The 18,755-nt window shown below is 39.3% G+C and overlaps 1 protein-coding gene across 26 annotated transcripts in view; it reads right to left on the bottom strand.

Annotated features, from left to right (window-relative positions):
- Nucleotides 1-18,755, bottom strand: part of TCF4 (transcription factor 4) — a 363,640-nt gene that overhangs the window by 32,738 nt on the left and 312,147 nt on the right. For 21 of the 26 annotated variants that reach the window (XM_007124266.4, XM_007124275.4, XM_007124267.4 and 18 more), the window contains 4 exons: nucleotides 14,564-14,696; nucleotides 5,192-5,259; nucleotides 3,992-4,070; nucleotides 1,340-1,416 (listed from right to left, as the gene is read on the bottom strand). In XM_007124266.4, the coding sequence (XP_007124328.1) occupies nucleotides 1,340-1,416; nucleotides 3,992-4,070; nucleotides 5,192-5,259; nucleotides 14,564-14,696 (357 nt within the window). The remainder of the gene's footprint in view (nucleotides 1-1,339; nucleotides 1,417-3,991; nucleotides 4,071-5,191; nucleotides 5,260-14,563; nucleotides 14,697-18,755) is intronic. The other 5 variants (XM_024132221.3, XM_024132212.3, XM_024132209.3 and 2 more) reach the window with 1 other exon arrangement.

Below are 18,755 nucleotides of genomic sequence, written 5' to 3' on the forward strand. Positions count from 1 at the left end.
CTGTGCTCCGCAACGGGAGAGGCCACAACAGTGAGAGGCCCGCGTACCGCAAAAAAAAAAAAAAAAAAAAAAAAAAATAACGATGGCTTATTTGGATGTGGGCTGTAGATTCATGGGGCTTATGTAGGCAGTGCTTACACTGTCTCAATCTGTGGTCACCTCATTGGCTAAAATGTGGAGGTGGCTGATTTACACACGACAGCATGGAAAAGCACAGTGAAGGGGAAATCCACCTTTGTATCTGCATTTGTAGATTTTCCTTAATTGAAATCATTAGCCAAAAGGAAGAAAGGAAACCCTGAATGGCTGACAAGATAACATAAAGATAGACAGATAGATAGAGAGACAGAGAGACAGATAGATAGATCTAGGCCGACTTCCATGTTCCATCTCAAAATATGCAGAGAAAAAGGGAAACTCAACCTTGAAGGACAGCTCCTTGCTGCTACCCCTCGCCATCTGACTCATATACAGACCAGACAGTGGTGCGTAGAGCAGTGCTGCTTCATGCATGTTTCCAGCCCCTTCCACCTAGAGCTGAGTGTCAAGCACTGAATCATCATGGGATTATTTATAATATTAATTACACCAAGGGAAAATTTTCAGCTACCCCCTACAAGAGAGATTTAATGAAATTACTAGATTTCCACGAGAATCAAAGTGAATGAGGAAATAAGCAGTAGGCTTCTTATTCAGAGGTCAAGAAGAAGACGCCTATAAACCTGTTATTCTGGAAAGCAAAGCACAGAGATGTAGACTCTGCAAGGGCTCCAGCTCCACAGCATAGTTGGAACTCCAGCACTCTCACGTCAGGAGAGGCATCTAATCATCGATGCACATCTTCCTCTAACAAGGGGAGGAGGCCATGATCCTTCCAAGATTTTTAATCTCTTACCTGGTTCTAGATATTTAGAGCCCTGAGGCTTCCACTGTAGTAGTATCTAGGCTACAATCTATAAACAGGAACGAGCACAGTCTAATAACTCTGGCTCTAACCAAATGCGTGGGCTTACGTCAAACAAAAGTTCCTATTAGTGAAAATAAGAATCTTGGAGAGTGAACTCGATGGTAAAAGAGACACATGGCCTGAGAATGGCCAGAGTGGGGACTTCCCTGGCGGTCCAGTGGTTAAGGCTTCACCTTCCAATGAAGGGGGTGTCGGTTCGATCCCTGGCGGGGGAGCTAAGATCCCACATGCCTTGTGGCCAAAAAACCAAAAAACATAAAACAGAAGCAATATTCTAGCAAAGTCAATAAAGACTTTAAAAATGGTCCACATCAAAAAAAAAACCTTAAATAAAAAAGAATGGCCGAGTGAAAATGAGCAGGTGAAACTTACCAAAGAGTGTAAGGGTCCTTCATAATTAGGAGATGATGAAGCCTGTCCTCCATTTCTAGACCAAACAGCTGTGCCTGCTGATATGAAAATGGGAATTACAATGAGATCTGTATAATCTTAAAAATAATCTTACCAACATTTTAAACAGTTCTTGTAAAAATTAGCAGTATCGATTTCTACTTGGACAACAGGGAAATACACGTAAACTTCCCACACAAGAATTTGGGGGCAAGGAAAACATTTTAAATGTAAAACATGTAGACTGTACATGGACTCAGAATTCTCTCAGGCTTCCTCCTAAAAGGGAACACTTAAGTGATTCTGAATTCTAGCTAGAGAAATGTCCCTTTGATAGAAAACTATCATACACAGTCAAGGTACTTTTAAGAGCGCGAAGACGGGCTTTCATTACACCCTCATGCAAAGCCAGTCTGTTAAACCAAAACTCTCTCACCAATGAAAAGCAGCTCTGCTACTTGTTTTTTATATGATCCTTGAGAAAGGATAAGCCTTCAGAAACTTTTCAAGGAAATAAGATTAGCTGGCAGCGATCCACTAAACCAGAACTTTAAACACTCAGTATAACAACATTAAGTAATTCCTTCCCAAGAAAACACGTTTTTAATGATTCACTAAACTTAAAGGTAAAGAAAGATTCCTGCTATAATAAATATAACATGTCTAACCTACCACTTTCAAAATAAAACCCACTTTTAAATTTAAAATAATACATACTCCATGTAGAAAACTTAGAAAATAAAAAAATTCAAGAAAGGGAAAAAAAAGATCTATGATCTCACTGAAATCTCAGGCGCCGACACTGTTAGCACTTTAAAAATCCATTCTTCCTGCCATTTCTGGGTGTGCATGTGTGTGTATTTTTATGCTAAATAAAAATAGAATATTTCGTTCAATTACTTTTAGTGACAGAATCTGGACAGAGCCATTGGTGTGAAAATAGCAATCTATCCCCATATTTATATCTTCATAAAGTTCTTTCTTCCTAACATGTGCTCTTCCAGGATGGATTACCAGCACCCCAAAAGTGGCCTTGTTTCAGTGTCTTCCACATAAAGCATGCTACTCAGGTTTGGGGGATTTGTGGCGTTTTCTGGAATGATTTGTTCATCGTAACTTTCCCCTCCCATCCTTAACCTGGAAGTGGAGTGACAGAGTGGTGAGCCCCGGATTCCAGCCTGAGCTCTGATATTGCTACTGATGGATCCTCAGCAAATCCCATACTCTTTCTGGGCCTTCGTATGTCCATCTGTAAATCAGAGCATTCAACTCAAACAGCTGTTCTCAAACTTTACCAGGTTCTAGAATATTCTTTTTGCCAAATTAGAAAATAGACGAAATCAGAGCTGCTTTGTTTGAAATAGGGAACTTGGGAGTTCTCCCTGTCCAGACTCCCTCATCCCTGGCCTCACTGGGCTCCGTGTTGTCTCAATCCTTCTCTGGCTCTGGACATTGACACCTGTGATCATTTTCCAGAGCCTAACAATATGGTACTGAGTCGTAAGTGTACAACAATTCTGAACTTGACTTTTCTGTCATGGGGAGTATTTCCTTCCTGCTCCATTATCTTCTTAATCTCATCTCTGGCTCTTCCCAGTTTCAACATTGTCTCTCTGGAGTTATGAACTAAAAGGTCCAAGCTATTTCCCTCTCTATTCCGTGACCCCCTCGTCATGTCCATGGAGGCTTGGAAAAGGCTGATATGAAGTCTCACCTAAGCCACTCCGAAAGCTCTGTGGCCATCTGAAACCTCCCACTCTTTACCAGGGAACCCACATTGTAAGGGGCCATGCGAGTGCTGCATGCAGGGAATAATACAGAGATGGAGGTGGCAACATTCAGGCAAGTGACTCCAGTCTAAATTACAGTAAGGTCTGGTTTCAATCAGGTACAGATGTGATTTCGTTTTGTTTTTTTTTTTTTTAAGAAGCCACCTGTCCTCTTTCCAAAGAGAAGAGACATGTACCAGACAAGGCTTTCTGGAAGCATTTATACTGGAAAGGCAATAAGCCTTTAAAATGGAGCTCCGAAAAGTGCAATGCTTTACTAACACAATTTAACAACTTATAATTTTATTATTTGAAGCCACAGGTCATGTTAATTTGTTCTATTAAATGGCAAACATCCCCTTTTACTCCACACAATTACATCACAATTTACTTACACAATTATAGTTTTCTTCAAACATTCCAATAACATGGACTTTAAAGAGGGAATCAGAAAAGCCTAAAATTTCTGAAGGAAATGATCCTTTTGAATAGTCTATATTTGATGACTACCTAATCTATATTCCTATTCATGACGATGTGAACTGGGTTTTCTCATTGAGATGTTTTATTGGAGTATATTATTCTGTGGAGTATCTTCTACAGAGTCAAGAAAAGTTTAAGAAGGAAGTTTCCCACATGCCTGTATATTCTAAAAACACATGATTTTTAAGAAAAGTTTTGGATGTAAATGACTTCGCCATCGTACGGCAGTCTGTCTCTCCCACCCCTTCCTATTTGTCTGTCCAGAAATGCTCTGTTTTGAGCTTTTGGAGGGAGTGAGTTTCCACCTAGTAGCGCAGGAAGGGTAAGGGGGAAACCATTCCATAAACTGACACTCGGATGCAGGGGATTTATGGTACTGTACCTGACAGAGACGGGGGGGAGCCAACAGGAGTTGAAGGGTTTGATGAAAAGCTGTTGTTAGTGTGATCTGGAGAATAGATCTTAAAACAGTGGGGAGAAAAAAAAAAAACAAACCCTCATTCATTGGGAATAAATATTCAACAATTTTAAACTACGAAGTGTCAATGCAATTCATTTACAAATTCCAAGGTCCACAATACATTCAATGATCAACTGTAGTACCAATATTCTAAAATGAAAAACTTAATTGATTTTTCAATAGAAGAGCTATTGAGGTGGTATAAGGTAGCGGGAAAAGAACCGGACTGGGGTCAGCCGACTTTAGTTCTCGTCCATTTCCTCCCATGTCCTCCCATGGCTGTGTGGCCATCAACCTACACAGATACTCCAAACTTCCCTTTCCCTCCTCCATAAAACAAGAGGTTGGACAGCCCCATCTCTAAGATTTTTGCCCAACCCCTTCTGCATTATGTTTAAGGCATGTGATTCCAAGGCATAAGAATGCTCAGACTGAAGAAAAACTTTTCCTTAGGTCACAATGCTAATATAAGTCAAACTCATCTCTGCCCCCAAAGGTAAGGAAAAACCAAACTGAAGAGACAAAATGTTAGAGCAACAAATCTCCACTTACATTTACAAATGATCACATTCAGCTTTTGAAGACCGTACCAGGTACACTCCTTCAGACAAGGAAGGGTGCCATCTGTCACTAGTGAACATGCAAGGAATGCTGGATTCTAGCCTCTAGGCAGTGGGCGGGCAAAGCGGAGAAGCTGAGTGCCAATTATGTGACAATTTCTCCTGGGTCTCAGTTATGGTCATTTTTCTGAAATGCCTTTTGCGAAGTGTTTTGGAATTACCCCTTGGCAAAGTCAGTCAATCAGTGAGTACCCTAACGACTTCAGAAGAAAATAAGACATCAAGACAGAAAATCTATCCTCTTAAAGGCCCTAAGAATATCCACCAATCCACGATTGAGTACCGGGAAGCAGAGGAGGCAAGATGGAAGAGACCAGCCATCCGCTGGAATCTTCAGAGTTCTCTCCTCAAATTTTCCAATGATCTTTATGCAAGGAAGCTAGCCTTGCCAAAAATCAAAGCTATTTGCCATCCCTTTTCTAAAATTCTAAATGTCCACTTCTGATTAAAGTTCACCCTTCTGCCATGGTACATATGAAGTCCAAAGTCAATATTTCCTCACCGAAGCAAGTGCTTTCCCCAGAGCATCTCCAGTCTGGGAGCTGCCTGCTGCTCCGCTTCCTCTATTTGCTGCAAAAACAAAAGGCAGAATATGAAAAACCAGGCAGTGAGACGCCAAATGATTTTCTATTCCTGGTCCATTTACTCACAATTTAATTGCATTTTTAATGCTAATTACAACACATTAATCTTTAATTAGCATTAATTTGTTTGCTGAGGTAGATGTCAAATATATTCATGTTACATTTTTTTACAGATAAAATACAAACCTGACACCCTGGTTTAAAGATAAAGTGTTTTAGTTGCTATTACATTCCCCCTGGTTGTGTATGAGTGGTTGGTGGTGAACAGTAGCAGGTGAGCATACGATGGTCATTGCTAAAAAGTGTGCAGTATTTTCAGGTCCCTGAAATCCTCAGAGTCTGCCTTTTCTTTATATTTTATATAGTAAATTGAATTATCTTCATGAATGATTTACATCTGCTTTCAAATTAAAAAAAACCTCTTTTTTGCTATACAGCAAAATGAGATACTCCTCTCAGAGTTCCACAATAAACAAAATGAAACAAAAAAATCTTTAACAGGCCTGCCTTCCTAGGAGGGAAAATATTTTTAATATTTTAAGTAACTTATATTCTCCACACATTTTAAGTCTGTGTTCACATTTAAAGAATTTGAACCCTTAGCTACTAAGAGTCAATATTGTCTCAAATTCTGGAGATAAAATAAGTCCACATGATGATGAAGCAATCTCTATTACCTTAAACACTGGTGTTTCTATCTACAACATAGACGAACAAAGAGTACAGTCAGCCTTCTGTATCCACAGATTCAGCATCCAAGGATTTAATTAACCTCGGATCAAAAATCTTCAGAAAAAAAAAAAAAACTCCATAAAGTTCCAAAAAGCAAAACTTGAATTTGTTGTTGGTGGCAACTATTTACATAGCATTTATATTGTATTAGGTATTATAAATAATCTAGAGATGACTTAAAGTATATGAGAGAATGTGCAAGGGTTATATGCATACACTGCGCCATTTTATAAAGGGACTTGAGCGTCCTCAGATTTTGTTTATCTGTTGGGCGGTCCTGGAACCAATCTGCTGGAAGGATACTGAAGGATGACTGTACTGTTAATAAAAGGATATAGGTTCTGGTATATAATTCAAAGCCAGCTCTGTCTAACAAGTGTCTTTTGAAAGTAATTTGCCTTTATAAAATGGTAGAGCCAGTGGTGTTCTTCTTTTACATTTATTAAGGCCTCCGCATAAGCAAATAGATATAATATTTAAATAAAACCTATTGAGCTCCAGGATAAGATGTTTCTCACTATTTTGTGAAATAAGAAAAGGAAATCTTAAATCAACTGATTAATCCAAGCAAAACTCCATTACACATTTAAAATTTCAGAAAAATTCCCAACCCTATCCTCAACCCAAGAAAGCAACCCTTCTGGCAAATGTGACATCTTCAGCTTCCAGATCTGTAAAATACAGTCGCAGGATCAGATCGCAAGTGGTCAAATTATCTTCGTCTCTAGCTTATCCTGACCTCTGCTTAGCATAGTTAAATTATGCTTGTTATTTTTACATATTTATATGTTAGGTATGATAGTTCGATAATCTTTTGATGTGTGCTTTATTTGGTTAACAAAACTCACACCCACATTCATTTGTTAATTACTAAAACTGAAAGAAAACTGGTATGTGATAAAAAGAACACAATCACCTTCTGACAAAACAAACCTATTCTTTTTCTTATCACAAACTCATAACATTAAAAATATATTAGTTGCCAGTACTAAGGAATTTATGTATAAGAAAGTGCTTTGACATGAGGGTCTGACATCATACAGCTGAGCTAGTGGAAGGAACTCAGAGATCAAGAGTGCTAAAAATACTTAATATAAGAGATAACTGAAATTATATCTGGTGCGAAAATAAAAATTTCTGCATCAAGGAGTTCTTTTAAAACTTAAGACAATTCTAAAGAGAAAATAATAAAGATTTTGAAAACACAAAGAGCATTATCATTTTTCAGCATGTATTACCATGGTATTTGGGGGTAATTATGCATATATATTTGTTTTTCTTCCCCGCCCAGAAGCAATGTTATCATATATACTTAAAATTAGATTTATCAGTCCAAATAATTTGTGATATCTGCTTGACTAGAAAACAGATCTTCATGAAATGAAAATTCAGAGCCACAATAGAAAAAAATTACATTACCTAACAAAGAAATTAAACCCAAATAGGATAAGATATTGTTATACTTATGGATAAAATTTGCTGCTGTAGGAGCTTTCCAAAGATTAATTCTTTGAACAGCTTTAAAATGAGAATAATAAGTGTTTTAAAATATATTTTCATGAAACCAAACGGAAAGAATTAAAAACCAATAAAAATATTTTAGAGACATTTAAAAAATAAAGTATACTCCCAATTTATCCCTTCCTCCCACTGTTCCCTCTCTGGTAACCATAAATTCATCCTCTAAATCTGTGAGTCTGTTTCTGTTTTGTAAATAAGTTCATTTGCATCTTTTTTCTTTTTAGATTGGGAGTATGGGATTGACATGTACACCCTGCTATATTTAAAAGAGATAACCAACAAGGACCTACTGTAAAAAAAAAAAAAAAAAGAAAAAAAGAATATGCCTAATCTAAAAATAAAAAATAAATTATATATGGCATAAAAGTCATACTTTAGAAGAGATAAGATCATTTGCATCTTTTTTCTTTTTAGATTGGGAGTATGGGATTGACATGTACACCCTGCTATATTTAAAAGAGATAACCAACAAGGACCTACTGTAAAAAAAAAAAAAAAAAAGAAAAAAAGAATATGCCTAATCTAAAAATAAAAAATAAATTATATATGGCATAAAAGTCATACTTTAGAAGAGATAAGATACAATCCTTACGATCTTTTCATACTACACCTTTCTAACTAAACTTTCTATTAGTGCCTGTTTTAATACAGGGAGATGTAAGAACTCAGGAAGTATAACAGAAAGACAGGATTTAGCGCCTTACACTATGTTGTCATGAAAATGTTTCAGAAAACTACAAAGGCTGCTCGTGGAAGCCACTGATAAGAGCAGACTATTTTTTAACATACAGCCAGCCATTCTACCTTGCAACAGCTGGAGAACCACCCCCAGGGCTTAAATTTCAAAGCAGTTTATTGGGACCAGTTTGCCCTTTCACTTGGAATGCCTTTTGTTCTGTTCCAGGAAACACTGGAGAAGACACATTTTCAAGAGTCCTTAAACATGTTCAGCTACATGGGTCCTTCTCCTGAAGATTTCTCTTTGTAGCTGTGTGCCTGTTATGTGAAAGGGCATAAATAGTCAGAAAGTGAATATACATTTAATTCTCAAATAGCAAAATTTCTTCTATATTGAAGAAACGGGTCATGTTTATTAGCAAACTACACTCCTCATTAAATGTGTGCTCATCAAATCCACTTTCCCACCTTTAATATAACAGGACTTGATTACTATTCCAGGCCTGAGTTTTTGTCAACTGATATGATTAGAAATTACCAAAATTGCCCAGATAACAGAAATAAAGAGAAAAACTATTGCCGCCCTGCTTGGTAAAGACTGGATGGATTTCTCATGTTATTTTAGCTCTTATCAGTTTCTCCAGCTCAAGAGAAGAAAAAAAAAAATCAAGTCTCTAAGTAGAGCTGTAACATAAATATGAATGGAAGATGAGCAGTTATTAAGAGGAACTGTAATTTTGTAGGAGGATTTGACACTGCCAGCCACCCAAGCATTGTTCAGATGGCTTGAACACAGGTGCTATTGCTGGCTAGAAAATGGAGCAAAAAAGAAGGGTTTAGTCTTTTCAGCTACAGGTGGGACCACCCTCGGTCTCAAACTCCACTTTGGGGGAAACGGCAATCTCCGTTAGACATACCCTAATCCGAACGTCAGGATGAGTGGCGTCTGGGGACTGACTGCTGTAAACCAGAATTTGGAAGATGTGTTACCCCTTTACTGCACCCCCAGAGCCCCAGGCTGGGCACATCCTGAAGATATAAAAGGGTGAAGAAGTTGTAATTCATAGTGCCTTTGTCTGAAAGAAGATGATGGTTTTAAAAACGTTAAGTTTTTCTGAACTGTGTCCAAGTGACCCTCATGCTATTAAACTAGCAGAAGCAGCCTAACAATGTCATGAGATTCACTACAAAGATAACAAAAGAAGGAGCATTTCCAGCCTTCCTACGACCTACAATTTTAGAATAAAAACTTACATCTAGGCTACGATGCACTCATTTTTAGCAGGAGGGATTCCTAGGAATTCGGGGGTGGGGGGGAAGCTGGGCCCCCTGACCATGCGCAGGAAATGGATGAGAAGACTTAAATCAAACTAGTTTATGGTTCTCCGTTGGTGGTCTTTGTAACTAAGATGCCACGACACTGCTGGATAAAATTCCTATTACTCTTAGGCTCTGTGCCTGTTCATCACCCAACTGTATTTGAAGGCTCAAGATTCTTGTAAAAGACGAAGTGAATCTTATGTGACTACTCTCATAATAAAATTACTGTGAAACCAAGTCCTCAAGGGGAAACGGACATAATGTTTCTACTAGAAAAGCCACATACTAAAACGCATCGTGTCATACAAACATGTCATTAGAAGTGAAAGTTGGAAGCCAGATTAATCCATGAACCAGATAGATATTCCAGGGTAATCTTTAGCATATGTTGCATTCAATCAATCTTGGTAGTCTGTTCCTTCAACACTGTTTGGTTTGAGGTTTAAAAACATGGCAAATACCATGCTTTAGAAAGCAGGCTGGTTAAAGACTAATAAAACAATAACAGTTATTATAATCATTATGCTAGCTCTATGCCCAATTCCCTCTGAGAAGAAGGGAGGGTGTGCAGCCCCAAACCACAAGCGGTCACACCCTCTGAATGTATACAAATGGTATCTCCCGGTGGGGAACTGGAGCACTCTTGTCCTTGGGTAGTCTCAGGGCATTGTGTGAGGTGGGTCTCTCAACCCTTTTGAATAGGCAGGGCTATTAGATAAGGCAGGTAGGAAGGAAATATGCAGATAGTACGTACCTACATGTACCGTGTATATGACTACCGTCTTCTAGACATCTCTCTCCTCTACTGTTGGTATCTAATAACTACATTTCCTCCTCTGTATGCATGCTCACATGCAGAGGCGTTATTGGACTGTAGTGATTCTAAAGTACACCGAGCAGCATTACACTGAAAAAGTTTTAGGAATCAAGTTGAAAGGCTCTGATGGTGGTAACTCTTGAAGCCCTCAGACTTAGCTTCTATCCTTAAACTGGCCGCCCCATCAGGTGAACGACTAAGAATCCACGGTGCGTTCCATGAACTATATTCACGTAATTTCAGGGTGCTAAACAGACCCTTCGAAGTCAGACATGCCTAATGCAACCTCCAGAGTTTGCTGGCAAGGCTTCGCAGAAAAGTAGTGGTCTACATGCCGCAAGGAAAATATTTTACTGTACGATTCTTTCAAAAATCCATGGATGAATGTGTCATTTAAAAACAATCCTGTCGTTAATAAAATCTGAGTCAGTTTTGTCCTTCCAAGCATTTCTCAAAAAATGATATGGGGCATTAAAGGGCAAAAGAAAACAAAACAAGAAACAACGGCTAGCCCTCCAAGTCAAACACAAGCCATCCTGAACCTCAGCGAGCATCTTCCATCTTTCAGATGCAGAGGACAGAGCCAGAGGCAACGGAGCATGTTTCCAGAGAGGTTACCCTCTGATGGTTCTGGAGTTTACATCTTACTCCACATGCATTTTGTTGTCCTGTCACTGGTTGAGGACAATCATTGATGCCAGGAAGACACGGTATAACATGCAACTGAGAGATGGAGCAATGATCTTCCTCTGAACTGAAAAAGCCACTTCCTAAGACATCAACGCCATTTATGAAAAGACTGCATTGCCTTGCAACTTCTCACCAAGAAAACTTGAAAAATGTGATGTCCATGTGTTAGTGCTTGAACCCCATTCTTACGGCATTAGTATTGCTTGCAGTCATTTTCTACAGAATCATGTGTGTAATCTCAAACATGTGTCAGGCTATGTGTTCCCTATTTACCAATTATTTAATTAGCTCTGTTTGTTCTTTGAGATACAGGCAATGTAATATTTCTTTATTTCCTGCATTTCAGAATGAGTGAGTATATGCCAAATATTTTCAAAAGTCTACAGATGTATCCCATTAATCCATACTGTTTGTGAGGGAAGTATCACTAACATCAGAAGAGAAATCTTCTCTTCTTGTTACACAGACATACTGCCATCCCTGGCTTCTACCACACTGTGAAAATCGAACTAAAGCCTAGGAGAATTAAAGTGCAAAGAAAAAAATAATGAAGTGCAAAGAACCAGGAGCGACTCGGACCCCGTGCGATAGTAAGGTTTACTATCATACTTAAATTCTCCTCTGTATTTTAACTTAAGGAATTTGAGGATGTATTATTTTAAGGACGAACACTCTAGAATGTTCTCCCCTAAAGTAACCCTAAAGTAATAACTGTATGTATGCAAATTAATAAAGATCTGTTCCTCCAAAAAGCTGAATTACCATGTCTACTTATGTCCCGAAATGATTCTAAAGCTTTCTCACATGCTGCTGGTGATTTTGACAAGTACACCCATGATGATGGAGTAATTTATGCAATAAAGTTGTTCCTAAAAAGCATCTTCTGGGTTCCCAAAATCGCACAATTTTCCCTTTGAAAATTATAGCTCCTTTATTATTGGCTAGACCTCCCTCCACTTAAACAGGGCCCTTTGGTCCGGATAAAAAAGTTAAGTCCATCTTTAGGATGTAGCTGAGCCCATTAGTATGTAGAAGTCACCTATTATTGCCCTAACCGCCCAGACCAAATGAAGGAGAGTAGACATTCCTATTCATCTACAAGCCAGTGATGAGCCAATCAGCTTAAATAAAGCAAATTCCATTCCCACTGAGACTTGTCATGGCTCTGCTGACCACAGCTCGTGGAGGATAATCACACCATCTCATAATATCTCTTTCTCCCCAAGTCCTGACTTCCCTCGTGGCGCAGTGGTTAAGAATCTGCCTGCCAATGCAGGGGACACGGGTTCGAGCCGTGGTCCGGGAAGATCCCACATGCCACAGAGCAACTAAGCCCGTGTGCCACAACTACTCAGCCTGCGCTCTAGAGTCCGCGAGCCACAACTACTGAGCCCGTGTGCCACAACTACTGAAGCCCGCATGCCTGGAGCCCGTGCTCTGCAACAAGAGAAGCCACTGCAATGAGAAGCCCGCGCACCACAACGAAGAGTAGCCCCGGCCCACCGCAACTAGAGAAAGCCCGCGTGCAGCAACAAAGACCCAACGCCACCAAAGATAAATTAAAAAAAAAAAAAAAAAAAAAAGACTGTTTGGCAAATCAGTCAATACAACTTTTTTTCAAACGGTGCCTAGGTCTGCTTTCCTCAACTCAAGCTTTTGCTCTACCTTTGTACCTTCCTAAAAAAAGAAAATTACTCAAACCATAAGCAGACAGGAAATCTGCCTTGTAAGAGGACGAATGACCGGTCATCCTTCTTTATAACTAGACCTCATGACTGCAGAAAGGGGTTTTCCATTTGTCAAACCACATTGAAGTGAAATATGCTTTTCTCACTCTTTCAGTTCTGCACTTCTTTCTTTCTTCTTGTTTTTCGGATCTGCCAAAACTGCATTGATAGCTAACAAAACTTCCCCACGCGACCTCTGCCTGTAGCTCTCCAAGGTCAAACTGATGCAACGCATTGGTAGAGGCTTTGTTATGAAAGTTACAAAAATGGAAACTCTTTCCTAAATTCGCCTCTTAGCGAGACATGGCGGCGAAGGGAAGGGCTGCTAGATGGCTCATCTCAAGTGTGAAGTATATTATTGAGTAAGCAGGGAGTGTATTATTTAGGCAGAATTATATTTGCAACATTTCAAAACACATCTCTTCTCGTTCATCAAAAACTCTCCCCCTCATAAGTGATCCATGCCACTTCCCGAAGTTCCAGAGACTATCTAAAGAAAATGAAAACAAACAAACAAACAAAAAAACAAACCGCGAAGAGCTAAGGAGACTAAACAGCAGTATTCTTCTGTCATACATTCTTCTTTATAAAATGTACAGTTAGTGTTCTCATCCCTAACTGGACCCACTAGAAGTGATCATAAGGCCGAGCTAGGGGTGGGTTTGAGCAGAGCCAGAGTAGGTGGCGACCAATGGAAGTCTGAGGTTTTAATAAGACCCTGAAGCGTCAGACTGTGCCACTCATCTGAATGACAGGGTTGTCAAAGGCAGAATCAGAAGGTGGCGGCTGCCTCACCCCTAACCTGGACCCTTCCTCCAGGGCTGGATGCCCTGCCTAGCTCTTCCCTCAAGAGAAGAGTGTTGGTGGGGTAACCATCCATCCTAGGGAGAGGACCATAATGGACATCACGAAAATTGAGAAGATGATGGCTCAGTTTATTTGATAGAGGCACTCCGCTTGGGTCTTAACTTATCAGTGAATTCGCTGCGAAAAAGCAGCAAATAACTTCTGGCCCATTGATGCCCAGGCATCTCCTCTCCCATAAGTCAGCAAACACTTCGTTCCCTCTGGAGGACTCAACGATGCCACAGTCTCCATAAGGTGAAGCTATCTAGTTATTAATAACAATCTATAAATGTCACATGAGCTAGTTTTCGGAAGACAGTGGTGTGTTACGGCTAAAAGCTTTGCACAGTGACTGGAACTTGAGAAGCGATCAATAACTCCTATTTAGAGCTATTATGCCTTCTATCTTACTAATCTTCAATGGTTCGTCTCAGTAAAGTTCACTTTGTTAGCTGTTTGAGAGTGTGAGAAGCAAGGTAGTTTTGGTCTATTTAAACCTTTATTCGATCTAATCACTCACAATGGAGAAAGTGGCCAATTTCAGTTTCTTGGGGCAAAAAAAGTGATTACAGTCAAGCCAGTGACAATTTGTGTTTGGTTCATTTGTCTGTTCATTTGGTTATGTGATAAAAATTCATTGCTTGGGGCTTCCCTGGTGGCGCAGTGGTTGAGAGTCCGCCTGCCGATGCAGGGGACACGGGTTCGCGCCCCAGTCCGGGAGGATCCCTCGTGCCGCGGAGCGGCTGGGCCCGTGAGCCGTGCCCGCTGAGCCTGCGCGTCCGGAGCCTGTGCTCCGCAACGGGAGAGGCCGCAACAGTGAGAGGCCCGCGTACCGCAAAAAAAAAAAAAAAAAAAATTCATTGCCTGATTACTGTTCAGTGATGGGGTGGGGAGAGGTCCTTGATTATTAAACCCTGACACTGGTTGTCAGCAACAGAACTGGTGTTTCCAAGACTCACCCATTATACTGTCTGTTCCGTTGGCAGGAGGTGTACAGGACGAGGTGCTGTAATGGTTTGTACCACTACGGTGGAAAGTGGACATCGGAGGAAGACTGGAATTGATGTCTGCTGAGGAGTGTGATGGATAGCTCTGTGGCAAGAAGCAGAAAAAGGAGGCCATATTTAATCACAAAACATCTAGTGGATTAGTTTTCCAACACTTCCTTCAGAACTCTTCGCTTTGCAATGGAGACAGCCCTCGGAATTTCAAAATATCCAAGAATACATCTTGCTTAGCTCTGACAGCTTTCATTTTTCAAATAATAAAATACAAAGACATAGTTGGTTTGGGTTTGCATCAAATCTGGAGGAATATAATGGCAATGCTGGACCTTGAGAAATGATCACGATCTCTAAATATAAAAATTACTGCTTAAAAGCATGTCTAGGACTTCAGCAACATAAAAGACCACCACCACTATTATTTTTCTGTATGGCTTATTGATCAAGTGAGAAAGATTCCGTAATATAATAAATAAAACACCACCATGACCCACAGGCGTTTACATCACACTGCATCCTGACCTTCTGAAGACGAACTGACCAAGAATAACCAGTCTCAAATCTTATTCCCGCCAAACTGGATCATCTTTCTGAACTCCAGCAAGAACAAAATGGTAAATGAAAAATTTTAAAAGCAGTAATGATCAAATATCTCTCTAAAGCATTAATACATAAAGCCTTACATCAATGACTATGTTGAATTACACTGGGACAAACCAACAGAGAATGACTTATTTTACTTCTGTCTTTATAGGTCCTCTCCCTTAGCAACACGCCATAGAGATGACCATGAAAAAAGAACATCATCTTTTACAGAATCATTTACTTTAAGGCTTAGCTTTGGGTTCGACTATCATACTAGTTGTCTTGGGGCATCTCACCCCAAGAAAAGTGCCTATAAGTGCTGTACAATCAGCAGATTGTACAGTGCCTGTAAGTGCTGTACAATCAGCAGATCACTAACAGAAACACGGTTATTTACAAAAACATCGTTATTTTACAAAAATGGAGCTATTTTCTTTTTCATGACCAAAAAAAGTAGCTTAAAAAGTTATTCTCATAGGCATTTGAATGTATTACAGACATGTAAAGGAAAAATATTTAAGTTAAAATATAATACTTTTTCTTTATATGTAGTATATTAATGGGCTATGGATCTTTATTGTATCATTATTGGAGATTCTGCTGAAATTAGATTGAATATGATGCTGAAAGTCAGGGGTGATTAAAGCGTGGACACCCTGTGTCTTGGGATCCCCTAGTTATTTCGTGAGGCCCATCTTGGGTTCTATCTCTTCCTTGAGGGTCCCTTTCTACTTCCAACTCTTTCATAATCTCGTCTCTTTGAATCCCTAAATGCATTTACATTCTGCACTGCACCATTAAACACTTAATTAAATGTTGCTTTTCCATGCTTTCTCTTTCAAGAGCATTTCCACCGAAACTGTAAACTCTTCAAGGGGAGGGAATAGAGCGCTCATAGCTCCGCATCCCACAACCTGTGGCTGAGTGCTAAACACACTCATCCTATGAACAAAGAACAAAGAACAAAGAACAAATGGTTACCAGCTCGTGTTCAATAAATAGTGGGCTGAAATGCTACCTGTTTGAGAGACAACTAAACAGTTAAGAAAATGAATCTACGTTTTGGAGTCAGTTCGCCAATGACACGGCAGACGCCTTTGAAAATATTACCTCTGCGCACTCCAAAGAGTCCAACGGAAAGGACAACTTCAGTGAGAAAGCTGGGATGATGCCCTTAAACCATTCCAAGTTCCCAAGAATGCCTTTCAAACTTTTAAATTTCATGGACATCTTTGCTTGACCAAAAATTCCTTAGGCCACCTGTTAAACTCATTTCTACTTGGCACTTACAGAATACCCCAAGTAGTCCACGAAATTTTCTCCAAAGAATGATAGAGTGGGCCCATTCCATAGTACAACTGACCTAAAAAACTGGATAAGCCATGGAAGACCAAACTTAGAAGAGCCATTTCTGCTTGAGAGCTAAAGACTATAATAATGTGGAAAAAAGAAACAGACTATGGAAAAAGAAAAAGAAAAGTAAAAAAGATGGTTTGATTTCATTTCTACCCAGTCCTATTCCACGCTGATTTTCTGAAGAATAGAGAAACCTTACAAATCAGTCCCAAGCTTGCAAAAATCAAAACAGAGGAAAAAGCATTTTGAAAAATAGTTAAATAACTACAATAATGACAGGATGAGACAGGAAGAAGATTACTGCATCAGTGAGAATTTTTAGACCCTTTCAACGTGGTGTAAAATGGGCAGTAATTCAGGATTTGACAAAGGGTTACTGCTGGGTTCAGAGAGTAGACAGAAAAGTTCTTCCCCCACAGATTTTAATGGGGAAACCAATGCAATCCATGTAAATCAATAATGTTTAGAGACTCACAGAAAATCAGATGCTGAAAGAAGTTAATGAGCTTTATAACTATTTTACAAAGAAAAGGATTTTGACAACTACTGTCACTCAAAGACGTAATAAAAACACCACAGAAAATATTAGTGATATGTGAATAATGTCTCTTTAAGAGTATTTAGGGATCAACTATAAGCGTCCCCCTTAGTCTTTCTTACTCCAGCTATTAATACTGTCTACCCTGCTTGCCACAAAGGCAAAGGAAAGGGGAAGTATGACAAAGTGTTATGGTTTTACATGCCCACTATTTGTTTATTTTTACTTATGATACCCAATTATAGTGTATTTGGAGTCTACTGACAGAGTAAGTGTTGAAAATGTTTCAACAAAGTAGAACATATAATTGTTAGCACATACTAAGAATAAAGTAGTCGAACTATGGGCTAGAGCAGGGTTTCACAATCTTGGCACTGTTGATCTTTTGTGCCAGATCATTCTTTGCTTGGCAGGGGTTAGGTGTGGGTGTAGGGGGGTTCTTCCTATGCATTGTAGTATGTTTCCCGAATCCCTGGTCTCTGTATGTTAGATTCCAGCAGCACCTATACGCACCACGCCCCTCCGAGTTGTAACGTCCCAGAATGTCTCCAGAGATTACCAAACGTTCCCTGTAGGGCAAAATCACCCCCAGTGAGAATCACTGGAGTAAGAGTTTACGTTACAAACAATAAAAGACAACAGCACTTCCTTTATATTAAAATTCCAGACTCCCAGGACTATTTCACTCTGTGGTACAAAGACCATGCCTAACCCATGCCAGACTGCAGGGACTCTATCCTATTTTTGAAAAGAACTCTGCCAAGTCATTCCAAACTTAAGTCTTCTACAAAAACCCATCCCAAAGCTTAACCACAACTCCATTTTTATGAGTGATTTTGCATGTGTATCTGTGACACAGTAGTGATTAGCTGTGGGACTGCTGTAGAGGCTGAAACTGTTAAGGGGATTTAAAGAATCAAAATGGGTGACTTGACAGTTGCTACTGATGTATGTGGATTTTAAGCTTTGTGATTACATGTTCTATTATAACACGGTATAAAGTGATAAAGGCAGTAATGTTTCTAAAATGTGCTACCTTCAGAGACATACTAATTTGGCCAAATTACACCCAAAGTAATCCAAGGAAAGCTTTCTTCTTTTTCTCAAACTATTCCTTTGTTCAGTATAGAACTGGGCAAAAGCTCCAGATGAAAATTTTAAGGAACTACCATTACTTTCAAGTGAAAGGTAACTAACCACCTACTGTATACTCAAATGATTCTCAATCAGTATCAGATTTTTAGAAGTCACTTCAGCAAGAGAGTTTTGAATAGCTACTGAAATCACAATGGTTACTAGATATAATCATTCAATAGTTTCCCTATCAGTGAGAAAATTCATCAGGATACATTACCAGAGACCTAACTCATTTGCCCTTCTGAAAAACAAAACCCCTCATCTCTAAGATCTGCTAACTGATCATGTTAAGAATGAAAACTGTTTTGAGATGGATAAATGACATTACAAATATAGCACCTGATACAACCTATTGGGTTACTCCTTCAAAATGATCTTTCCTCCTGGTTGATAATATTGCTTTGGTTCAGCAAACCTTTTCTAAAAGGGTGTAGCTGGTTTCCTTTTTAAAATTACATTTTCTGTGCATTTGAGTGCATTTTCAACATGCTTCCCCCATGCAGTGCTCGATTGGGATAAAAAATCAAATCA

The sequence above is a fragment of the Physeter macrocephalus genome, chromosome 19 (assembly GCF_002837175.3).
Source record: "Physeter macrocephalus isolate SW-GA chromosome 19, ASM283717v5, whole genome shotgun sequence".
Classification (NCBI taxonomy): domain Eukaryota; kingdom Metazoa; phylum Chordata; class Mammalia; order Artiodactyla; family Physeteridae; genus Physeter; species Physeter macrocephalus.